This window comes from Barbus barbus (assembly GCF_936440315.1).
Source record: "Barbus barbus genome assembly, chromosome: 35".
Classification (NCBI taxonomy): domain Eukaryota; kingdom Metazoa; phylum Chordata; class Actinopteri; order Cypriniformes; family Cyprinidae; genus Barbus; species Barbus barbus.
In genome coordinates, this window is record NC_136763.1 from 1,690,702 (window position 1) to 1,703,252 (window position 12,551).

General features: G+C 36.2%; 2 protein-coding genes across 2 annotated transcripts; one reads left to right on the forward strand and one right to left on the reverse strand.

The window, feature by feature from the left end:
• Window positions 1-1,265: 1,265 nt before the first annotated feature.
• LOC306854751 (claudin-34-like) lies at window positions 1,266-1,982 on the forward strand (the record flags this gene model as incomplete). Its single annotated transcript, XM_079392991.1, has 1 exon — window positions 1,266-1,982. One exon carries the CDS (start codon window positions 1,266-1,268, stop codon window positions 1,980-1,982), a length of 717 nt encoding a protein of 238 aa, XP_079249117.1.
• Window positions 1,983-7,953: 5,971 nt separating this feature from the next.
• LOC306854987 (putative claudin-24) lies at window positions 7,954-8,625 on the reverse strand (the record flags this gene model as incomplete). Its single annotated transcript, XM_079393356.1, has 1 exon — window positions 7,954-8,625. One exon carries the CDS (start codon window positions 8,623-8,625, stop codon window positions 7,954-7,956), a length of 672 nt encoding a protein of 223 aa, XP_079249482.1.
• Window positions 8,626-12,551: the final 3,926 nt, after the last annotated feature.

Sequence of the window (12,551 nt, forward strand, 5' to 3'; positions counted from 1 at the left end):
TGTGATGGGAATATGCAAATATGTAAAATAATCATATTACACTACCATTCAGTTAGTACTTTTATTCATCAAGGACACATTTAATTGATCAAAAGTGGCATTTATAATCTTACAAAGGATTTTTCAAATCAGGATATTAGAATGATTTCTGAAGGATCATGTGACAATGATGCTGAAAATTCACAGCGATAAATTTCATTTTAGCATACATTCACAAGGACAATTCGATATTTTAATATTATAATATTTCACAATATTAATGTTCTTTTCTATTTTAAAATCAAATAAATGCAGCCTTGGTGAGCAAAAGAGACTTCTTACATCAACATAAAAAAAAAATCATACCGACCACAAACTTTTAAATATATATATATATATATATATAGAGAGAGAGAGAGAGAGAGAGAGAATGCAACATTTACTAATTAAGGGTGTAAATGGAAACATAAGAAATAATAAGAAAGGCCAAAAATCTAACTTGATTAAGGAGCTGTGAGCCAAAAGTAAATGTTGCTATATTATATTATATTATATTGTATTAAAATTAATATAAATATTGTATTAAAATTAATATAAATATTATATTAAATAATATATATGTATAAAATATTTTAAAAATCAGATTCACTTTGTTTTTTACATTTCCATGAAAAAGAAAGTTAAAATAAAATATAAATTAGAAATGAAGATTGGCCTATGCCAATCCCCCCTTTATGATATGGTAAGGCGGGCCAAATCAAAGGTCATCCAGGGCCAAGTTTGGGCATCGCTGATTCAAAGTAACTGACCAAACTTTTCGACAATTAAACGGGTGAAACATTTTATAGTAACTGTTACCTAAATTGTGACAGAACCTACTTTCTATATTCAACTGTGTACATTTTAATGTTGTTTAATTACTCATAATTTTTAATACAAAAAAGGGTGATGGACCTGTTATTTGTCAACAGCTGTAGTCTCATGTCCGTGGCAACCATGCATGACCTTTAGGTGAAGTATTACATTTCTGTTTGTTTTCTGAAACATAATCAACAGGAAGTTGGTGATCTAAACCGAATCTCTCTCTGTGTTTCTCTTTCTCTCAGAGGGATGTCTGAGAGCTTTGTTTGCCAGGTTTCTTAGAGACGGCATTGGTTAGTTAAACCCACAACAAGCAATTAACTCCATACAGACCTGCACTCACATTCAACCGCTTCAGAGAGACGGTCGAGGCTCTTCACGATGGATCTTCTCCAGGAGGATACCACGGTTTGAGACCGGAAGTCATGCCTTACCTCGTCCACACGGCTCACAGGCAGTTCGTTGCGCTCTGGTTGGGGACGGTCGGTTGGACGCTCGTTATCGTGACCGTTGGGCTGGTGGAGTGGAGGGTTTGGGAAGTGTCCGATCTGTCGGTCATCACCTCCGGATTGGCTTGGGTTGGTATTTGGAGAGTGTGTTTTTATAGCCACGCTCCGATTTTATCCAACAACGAGATCATGTTCTGTCAGCGGATTCGTTTGTCGGAGTCGTTCGTGCCACCGGAAATCATCGCTGCCCAGGTGCTGATGCTCGTTTCTCTGATTCTCGGATTGGCTGGAAACGCCAGTGTCGTTTACGGCCTCAGGAACGTTTACTTCGGATTAAACAAATTCAAACCCATCAGACTGGCGTTTTCTTTTGGTGGGGTTTTGCTTATTCTTACCGGAGCTTCTGCGCTTGTTCCCGTGTGCTGGAATCTCAATTCCGTTGTAAACAATGTGACTATATCGTTCCCGGCGGAGTTTCGCATGCCATCCGCTCCGGTGAACCAGTCCATTGGACCTGGTATCATCGTGGGGATTTTTGCATCGGTCCTTCTGGTTTTTAGCGGGATGGTCTTTCTGTCCTACAGGGTCCCGGTCGTGCTGGAGCCCAAAGTGAGGCCGCTCAGGCCCGGAGAAGGTGCATCGGGAACCCATGTGAACCGACAGGGAATTGACAATCCAGCTTTCCAAAGCTGAGATGTGTGAGACTGTTTTCAGGACGGATGTGTGTGTGTGATGCTGTACAGTCCTAATTACTGATGCTGATAAAGTCACTTTGGATCAAAGTGTCTTCCAAATGCATGAATGTAGGTATCTAAGGTATATTTTTATAGCCTAATAACTATGTGAAATTCAAATATTATACAAAATCTGTGCTTTAAATTTCTCTGTGTCTGAGAACAACGTTTGATATAACAGCAACATTCAGCTATACCTGCATTCATGCATTTTTGGAAGACACTTTTATATCAGTAATTACTATCAGATGCTTTGTTTTGTTTTTTGGGCCCCTGGAGGCTCTTTGTGTAACATTAGTGTAACTATTACTGTACAGACACTCCTCGATCCCATGATAGTTACAATTAAATAGCCTAATTAAAACTAATAATTACATTAAGTATTATAAATGGGCTACATTAAGGCCTATCATAATGTGCAAACAATACTGTATAATAATTCAGAAAATAATTTGCACCTGGCTTGTGCGTGTAAAAAACATTGATTATTATCAATAGTAGATGTATTGAAGCTCAGCTCACGCAGAAGTCGCTTTCAAACCAAGCAGCTTTTATATTATTAAGCGTATTCAACTTGAATACGATCGAAGAAACTTCTGCTGATCTCGCAGATTCCTGTTTGAATAACTGAAATTTCACCGAACAAGCGATCAATGTGTCTGCCTTAAGTCACGCTGGCTCAAAATTACAATTTTGAGAGAAATAAAACCCAGATAAGTTGCATCTGTGTATAAGTCACATTTTATCATTACATTCAGAGATCGTGTAAAATAGCGGTAAATTAAACGAAACATTATAAACGCTATTAACAGATTTTAGTTCCTCTCACTCCACAACAAATCCTTTAAATGTATCAGTTTTCAGAACACGAGGAATTAAAAATATTATTATAAAACTTTTTTTTTCATAAATATATAAGCCTAGGCCTATATGTTTTTTAAATCAAGCTAAACAAACTAGCAGAGTGTGGTAAATGTGCGAAACAAACCTGGGCTGAAGTTCCTCTTTCATTCATTTGCACGTTTGTGTGATGTTAGTTACATTATATGATGCATTATATAAATTGTAGCACATTTCAAATGATAAAATACGTAATTCCACGTAATTCCGGAAAACATGGTACAGCCTACACACTGTAAAAAAAACATGAAATGTGAAAATCAACTTGAAAGTTGGATTAATTTAATTTATGCTGAAATGATTTATGTACAACCAAGTTGATTATAGATGGATTTTTTAAAATATATATTTCACCTGTTTACATTCTAATTGCATTGTATTTAATTTTTTTCCCTTGCTTTTTAGCTTATTTTCCATTGTTTTTGTGCTTTTATTTTTTATAGGGTTTTTTGTGTGCGTGTGTTTAGCACTGGTTTTGAATAATATTTGAATTTCACATAGTTATTGTAAAAATAGCTCTCTTAGATACCTACATTCATGCATTTGGAAGATACTTTGATCCAAAGCGAATTTGCATTTAAATAATAAATTTTGATCAGTTCATGCTTTCACTGAAAATTAAATCAATGACCTTGGCGTTGCTATAGAGCATGCTCTCTTTGAGCTATATTAATATATTTTTAAAATTACATACTTGATGTTATTGAACATGTGAGGTAGTAAAAAGTAAACTTTTCTGTACTTGTAAAAAAAACCTGAGGAATGTGAGATCAGTCTGTAATCTGATTATAAACCCAAAGTCAGGAGCAGAACTGACTGTAGGAAACACTTCATTACTGTAAGAAGAAGATAAAGGCTCTGGCAGGGAATTATGAGTCAGACTGTAATCCTGATGATTAAATCAATGAAGGAACTAAAGGGATTATTTCCTTTATCCTTTTCCTGCAAGGACAGTGTAATCACAGGTAATAAATTATTATTTTTTGTTTTTTTAGTGTTATTGCTGCTTTATTATTTTTGTGTGAGAAGCTTCACATGGATATAAGCTGAGAGACCAGATCCATTTTTTTTTTTAATCAAGGTTTTATGCACTGAAAGTTTGTTTGTCATAAGTGATAAGCAAGTACACTACTGATAGTATGCTACTATGTACTACAATGAGATTAAATTGAGTTTAGTGCCACAGGCCTCCATTACACATTGTTTATGTACAATACTGATCAAAAGAATAATTATGATTTTTGAAAAAGTCTCTTCTGCTCACCAAGGCTGCATTTGATAAAAAAATACAGTAAAACAATCAAACTCTTAAATTTTATTACAATTTAAATGAAGTGTTTTTGATTGCAATATATAGTAAAATGTAATTTATTTCTGTGATCAAAGCAAATTTTTTTGCATCGTTACTCCAGTCTTCAGTGTAACATAATCCTTCAGAAATCATTCTAATATGTTGATTTTCTGCTCAAGTGTAATCAATTATTATTATTTTTAATTATTATTAATAACATTTCTTATTATTTTCAGTGTTGAAAATAGTTCTTGCTGCTTTATATATTTTTCAGGATTCTTTGATGAATAGAAGGTTCAATGAACAGCATTTATTTGAAATAAAAACTTTTGTAACATTTTAAATGTCTTTACTGTCACTTTGGATCCATTTAATGCAACAATGACAAATAACAATAATAGCCTAATATTTCAAACTTTTTACTGTATTTGTTTATCAATTAAATACTCCTTTGGTGAACAGAAGAGACTTCTTTCAGAAAATAAAAAAAGAGTGTAGTGTAGCTATTCATAACCTCACTCTTCATTCTTTGAAAAAGGGACATTTTAGTACATAAAACCGAACAAATGCACACTATGAAATGTTAAATTACTATGAGATGGGATGCTCTAATTGTGCTTTCACATACTGATCACTTATTGGCAAGCCCTTAATTAGCTCATTTAGGTGTGTGTGTTTGATTAGGGTTAAGACTGTGGTGGATCTCTTGAGTATCCTTGAGTTAGGAAACGGTCTAAACTTGCGTCATTGAGGCTCTGGCTTCGGTCCACGGCTGTAGGTGTGGATCTCTCATCTCAACCCTCTGGAGACCCGGCTCATGTGAACCGGAGCGGAGGATGGCAGTGGCAGGGCACGTGAAACGCTCTGCAGACGATCACTGCACTAATTGTTCAGCTGGAAGTGCAGTCTGTGCCAAAGCAGTTCTCTCTGAGCTCCACATTGTGCCAAGACTGACAGCAGCAGAACAAAAGGCCTCTCTTACTCGCTGAAGCAGCAGTAAACACAGATTTCTGCTCAGTGTGGAAGATTGTTTCCACAATGGGATGAAAAAATTAAGAACATTATTTTTTATTTTTTTTTTGCAATTTTTGAGGTTACATCGTTTACACGTTTTTTTTTTTTTTAATAATTACATTTTTTTTTTTTTTAATGCGAGCTTATTTGTCAAAATGTACACTTTTGTTTCTCAAAATTGAGTGTTTATATCTTGCAATTCTGAGGGAAAAAAGTCAGAATTGTATAAACTTGGAATTGCTAGAAGTCATATCACAAAATTGTGAGTTAAAAAGTAATAATTACCTAGTTGTAACCCTACAGGTTAAAATAAAATAATGATTCTGATGTGATATCTCGCAATTTTGACTTTTTTTCTCAGAAATCTGAGTTTATATTTCACAATTAACATTTTGCAATTCTGAGAAAAAAGTTGTGAATTATTAACTCAGAATTTCCTCAGAAGATAAATTCTGAGTTTATATCTCACTTTCCTCCTTGCATTGTGAGATCTGAATCATGAGATATAAACTCATAATTGCAATAAAAAGTCAGAATTGTGAGATAAAACATTGACATTTCATGGCAGAAATAAATAAAACTGATTTAAGCAGGTTAATATATTTAGCATCAATCAAATTTGTTTCAGTTTAATACATTTTAATTTACTGAATATTGCTTGTTCCACAGCCATATTTTAACCGTTCATATTTTCAACTGAATAAATGTAATTGTTTTCGCAATGAACAGATTTATACTGATTCTAAGCGATTTGAATAAATGCATTTTGATAATTTAATTAGTTAAATAGATGCATATACTGTGATTTTTTTAGGTCTGTAATCTGACCTGTTTCATTTCTGCATAACTGACAAATATGCATCACATTAAGTTTATTAGTTTATGTAATCCAAATTTAATATGCAATTCAAATACATAAATCTCAAACTAATGCCTATCTATTTTTAGCAATATTCTTTAACAGGACTAAAGTGTTTCATCCATACGGCTGATTATCATAAAGGAAGTGGGCAGGAAGCCGTCGACACCATGTGCTCCTGATAATGAACAAACCTTTGTATGTAAAGATGGGAAGATTAGCATACAAAGTCATAATGAGTCCATTGTGGAAAGCCAACAATGAGAACTTTGATCTGACGGCATGAACCCGGGCCGGGCCGATGGACACGGACTCACAGCGGTTAAAACACTTCAGACGAGAAGCTGAAGGGATTTAGATGATCAAAGACACATTCCTCATGAAGAACATTACGGGCTCCGATCCATCAGGACACTTCAGAGATCACACACTCTGGATTTCTCTTGTATAATTATTGTCTTATGTAATGCAATTTTGTTTCAATGAAGATAACTGAAGGTCATCCATCACTTTCACCGAAGAACGTGTATTAATAACATTGTTTCTTTCAAGTTATATTGCAAAACTAACTGGCACATCCAACCAGTGTTTGAATAGATGAATGTGAGCTGAAATTACTGCATATTTCATCATCACGTTGTGTATTTCACACCTGTTTGTCTCTGTAAATCAGGACTCAAAACAGTTTCAGCTCTTGCTTTTCAGTACCACAATTCATAATATGTGATATTTTTTGAACTTGAAATCTAGAGGAACACATTGAAAATCTGTTTAAACTGGGAAATAAAGTTTTTTTTTCATTTTTAATGTAGTACAAGTGAAATCTGTACAAAAACAGCACTAAAAATCTGATTAAAAGAGAAAAATGCAAAATAAAAAAAATAAATACTGCAAAAAAACTTGCTTTTCAGCAGCACAGTTCAGAATTGTTTTTATTATTATTATTATTTATTTACTTTAAAAAAATGATATAAGCAAGGGAGTTCAAAAGTCTGAGAGGAACATGCAAACTCATTGCAAATGTTCAATTAAAAAAACAAATCATTATGATGCAAAATTAAGGTAAAAGATTCTTTACTATGTCACTAATCAAATATAAACATATATATTTTTCTTTTGCTTTTGAGCAGGTTGCTATTTTTTATGCAAGTAAAGAATGTGACTGTTTACATGTGCCAAATACAGAATCCCTTATTTATTATAATACATGAATAAAATTGCATTAAAGAAATTCAATGCAAAAAAGCATTTTCTCAGACCTTTGAATCCCACTTACTCTAAGTATTTTAAAATATTATTTCTTAATTTATGAGCCTCACAAGTGATATTATTATAAATATGCATGTTACAGGCTACTCACATTTGTTGACATTTCGTGAGCACAAAAATCTCAAATGCAGAAAAACACCTGCATCTCTTCACTCCTATCATGAGACAAACATTCAGCTGATTTATTGACTGATCATCAACTTTGCTTTGACATTTTAGAGAACATCTTCCTCTCATTCAATCACTCTCTTTTAAATATAAAAATACACTTGCATCTGGTTTTCCAGTAACATTTGGATAATTAGCTTAAAATTGTCTCTCATAAATGACCTCGTAGTCATAAAAACCTAAGTTGCACTTTCTCAGAAAGTTTGCATCATTTGTTTCCACGATTAGTAGCTAAACTGTGGTTTCATTAGAATCACATTCACATGCAAATTTGGGTTTGGGCTTATAAAATGATTCACAAAATGATTTGTAATCAAAAAATGAAGTCTAATCTGCCCAAAAACTAAAAACAGCAGCATTATATTTACAATCTCTGAATATATCTGAGCATTTCAGTGCAAAACGCAAAAGATTAGTTCATTAATAATCTCACACATATTCTGTCCTCCCGCGTGGAGAGCGTTCTGGACGCGTTATTTGAGCTCTGTTTAGTGCTATAGATTGGTGTAGCGAACACCTTTCGTCTTGCATAAACAAGCAAGAAGTGACCAACAAGAAACCAGCCACCAAATGCAAAAACCCAGCCGTCCAGCCGAGGAAAAGCGCATCTCCGAACTCCCACCGAGGAACCACGCTTGGCACGCTTTCGTCGAAGAACCGGAGAACCGTCAGATGTGCCACATACGAGACAGGCACGAGACCGAGGACACCTGCGATGATGCTAAAGATCCCGCCGAGCATCTTCAAGGTCCTTTTGGCTTCGAAGCTCTCCGTGCGTCTGCAGCTGTTCACCAGGTTGATGCCTGGGATGGCGAATAACAGACCCATTAAAGCCATCGCCACAGTGGTGCACATCAGGATTCGGGCCAGTCGGATATCCGATGGGAGACCCAGCAAAGAGTTGTACGGGATGCATTCGGTCATCCCAAAATCCTGGACCACGCAGGTTTCCCACAATCCCAGCTGGAAGCTCTCGGTGGACAGGAGCTCGGTGGAAAGTGTGAGCCATTGCGGCATCATGAGAGTGACCAGCGAACACAAGCAGCCGACCAGCGAGAAAAACAGACCCAGCAGCTCCAGAGTCCATAAACCAGGGTCCATGACCACTGCTCTCCTCCTCCTTGTCTAGTTAGTAGACTGAAGTGCAGAGAGCTGACAGCAGTCTGCGTCATCTCGGGATGGGTGGGCAGAAGCAGCATAGAGACGCAAACAACAGCAGCATTCACCAACTTACTTACAAAAAAATTACAATATGGCATTAATAGGCAAGCCCGTTTCCGCCGCTGGATAAACAAATAAAATAAATAAAAAAGGTAATTGTGACTATCTCGCAATTCTAACTTTTTTTTCTCAGATACTCGCAATTGTGAGAAATGAAGTCAAAATTGCAACATAGGCTATAAACGGGCAACTCTGGCTTTTTTTCTCAGAATTGCGTGATATAAACTCCCAATTGCGAGAAAAACGTCAAAATTGTGAGTTTATATCTTGCAAATCTTGCAAAATTTATTTTTCACAATTGAGATTTTATCCCCTTAAGGGACATGGTTGTGGGAAAAATTCCCACCCAGAATTTTTTCGCAATTAAGATTAATTAATTAGTGGCGGAAACAGGTTTATACCTTACTCCCTACAATTTAACTAATTACTTAGTTACTTTTTTTATGGAAAGTAATGCATTGCTACTTTTACGTTACTCTTCTCATCTGGCTTGGACAAAATTTTCTCTCTTCAGAAACAAACAAACAAACACAAAAAAGAAACACAAAAAGTTATGTTTAAGTCATAAACAGCAGCTCCAGGGTCCATGACACTGCTCTCGTCCTCCTCCTCCCTGTCTAGGCTACTAGTTAATAGAATGAGAAGTCTGACAGCAGTCTGCGATGATAAAAGAGACGCAAACAACATCAGCACACACACACACACACACACACACACACACACACGCACACGCACACACGCACACACGCAGACACAGACACACACACACGCAGACACAGACACACACACACACACACACACACACACACACACACACACACACACACACACACACAGACAGACACAGACACACACACACACACGCACGCACGCACGCACACACACACACGCACACACGCAGACACAGACACACACACACACACACACACACACACACACACACACAGAGACAGTGCTTTAAGTGGGGGAAAAAAGAAGTGCCGGTGCTCCCCTGTCTGATTTTGCCACCTGCCATTAAAAGAGTTGGTAGCAACATTTGTCCTAAATGTAATTTGTGTAAAGGTTTCTTTCATTGTGTAGCCTATGGAAAGAGATCCTGAAATTCTGGAAAGGAGTGCAGAGTATGATAGATAAAATAATCAGTCACACAATATGCTTCGGGGAAATGTATCGGAGTAAAAGTACAAGTTGGCTGAAATATAAAAACTCAAGTAGGCTACAGATACTCCCAAAAAATACTTAAGTACTGTAACAAAGTATTATTACTTCGTTACAATACACCACTGTGTGTGTGTGTGTGTGTGTGTGTGAGAGAGAGAGAGAGAGAGAGAGAGAGAGAGGGGAGTTGTTTAAAGATGTGATTGGGTCAGCCCAATGTCAATTAAGAAAATAACCAATGGGCTGCTGATTAAATGTCTCATGGGCCGGTCTGTCTGGGGAAAAAATCCTAAACTGACCTTTTTTTGACAAATACATTAAACAGCCGCAAAGACCACAGCGCCGTCAACTATTTAGGCAGAAAAACTATAGGCTGCTAAGAGTTTTATGGGCCGATCAGACAAATATGGTATGAGAAGATGTATAGGCCCGGCCCAAAAAGTACGTCGGCCCAGCGAGAAAATGCCCGGTCTGCCAGATGACCAGTCCGCCCCTGATCAGAGGTGTTTGGGGCTCCCAAGTGTGACTCCTACCCTGCGTCCCAATGTGCGTACTATCCACTATGTGTGACAGCATCACATCATCAACAGTCACTGATGCTCATTTCACTGGAAACATCTGATTGATGTTTACTCTGACTGATCTGAGAGCAGGAACTAAACATGTGATCAAATGTGCAGCGGTGGGGAAACTCAGCCACACCGTATACAGTGATGTCACTGAAGTTACCACAGAGGTATGTATGATGATCCTTCAGCAAAAATCAGTTGAGAATGTGTACCTTATCTTGGTTATTTGCAACATGTTAATTTGTGTCAAATGGTTCTTTTAGGGAAGGAGCAGTATGAGTACTGCTGAGTCATATATTTTCATACCTATAAGTTGTTGCTAAATATGTATAAATCCTTTTGTGGGAGACTTTGAGCTTTGTAACTCTGCAGATCTTATACACAAACAGCTACATAACACAAGAAAAGGAAAACAAGAAATCACATCATATAACCCCTTTAAGAGTGTCATTTAGCCTCTTAATGTGGAGTTTGTCTTTTTTATTGGAGCAGCTCAAGCCGTCTGTGATCAACCCAGAGAGCAGCACACAGAGCCAATTGTCAGGTAACCAATAATGATGTGATTTAAATCATTGGAGATTCAGGTTTTGATATAACCCTAAATGAATCATTGTTCCAGTCATCAGTGAACACTACTCAGGTCATATTAAGGAGTTTTCTAGAAACCAGGGAACATAAAACACTCACAATCGAACACTTCTGTGTGTAAGAGATCAAGTCTCCACGTCAGATGAATCCTGTCACAAAATATGCATTTTGTCTGGTATTCAAACAGTTTTAGGAAAGGTTGTCTAATACCCAAAGCCTGTTAACACCAAGTCTTGTCTGGTACCCAAAACAGTCTTGAAAAAAGTCAGAGAAGAGCAGAAGACGAAGTAATGATGATAAAAATGAGCAGTTTATTGATTAATCTCAGTTGTGTATGTTTCATAATCAGACTCTAATCCAACAAGTGTTATTATACCACAAGCAATAGCAACGGAAAATCACTGCTTCATAACTCTTATCTCTTACTCATGAAAACAAAACACAATCATAAAATTATAACAATAATGAAGAAAGAAACATAGTAATAAAATGACAAATAATTAAATGAGTTTGTTGAACTTTGCTCATGTTAAACATAATAAAAGCATGTGATGTGATTGAACTGTGTTTGTGTCTGTATTATCAGTGTCCTCATCAAAGACCTTTAAACTGAGCCTGAAGGAGGAAAAACCTGGAGAAAGACATCAGTGATGATAGTCGGATCATGCGCAACAACATGTTTGAAGGCCAGCATATCAGGATGAAGGGAGATGCTGGCACTGGAAAAACCATGACTGTGCAGAAGTTCATCCTGGACTGGGCTGAAGAGAAATCAAACACTGATATCCATTATATATTTCCAATACCTTGCATAATTATTAGTGTAGCTTCATGGAGATTCTGCAGCAATGCTTGGAAAACACTGAATATCTGAAACTCAACGACTCTGACAAGATCATGCTGATCTTTCATGTTTAAACTTCCTCTAGATTTCCAAAACACAAAGAGATTACTGATGAAAATGAGCCAGCCTCAGTCTCTGGTCTACTGGCAAACGTCATCATGCTTCCTAAGTGTATTAGTAGTTAGTTAATGTGCTACACTCTAAGAAAAGTCTGTAAAATAGGGCACAATCTACTATGTTGAAGGAATTCTTGTTGAAGGTTTTTTACCTGCATTTTTAATTATGTATGGTATTTTGTGTTTCGGGGATACAGCTGATAATGGATAATGTCCTGGAAAATTACTAGCAGTGTTGGGTAAATTACTCTAAAAAAGTAATTAATTACTAGTTACTAATTACATCTTCAACAGTGTAATTAGATTACTGTACACATTACTCTCTCCAAAAAGTATTTAATTATTACTAATTACTTTCTAAATCCTATATCAGTTAATGAATCATACAAGGATAGGCATGGAATGGTTTTTATAATTCTTTCAAATAAATAATAGATAACTACATCAATTAATCTGGATTATTACACTTTAGAATAGAGTCCAATTCTCACTATTAACTAATTATTTACTATGAACTAACTATACTTTTGC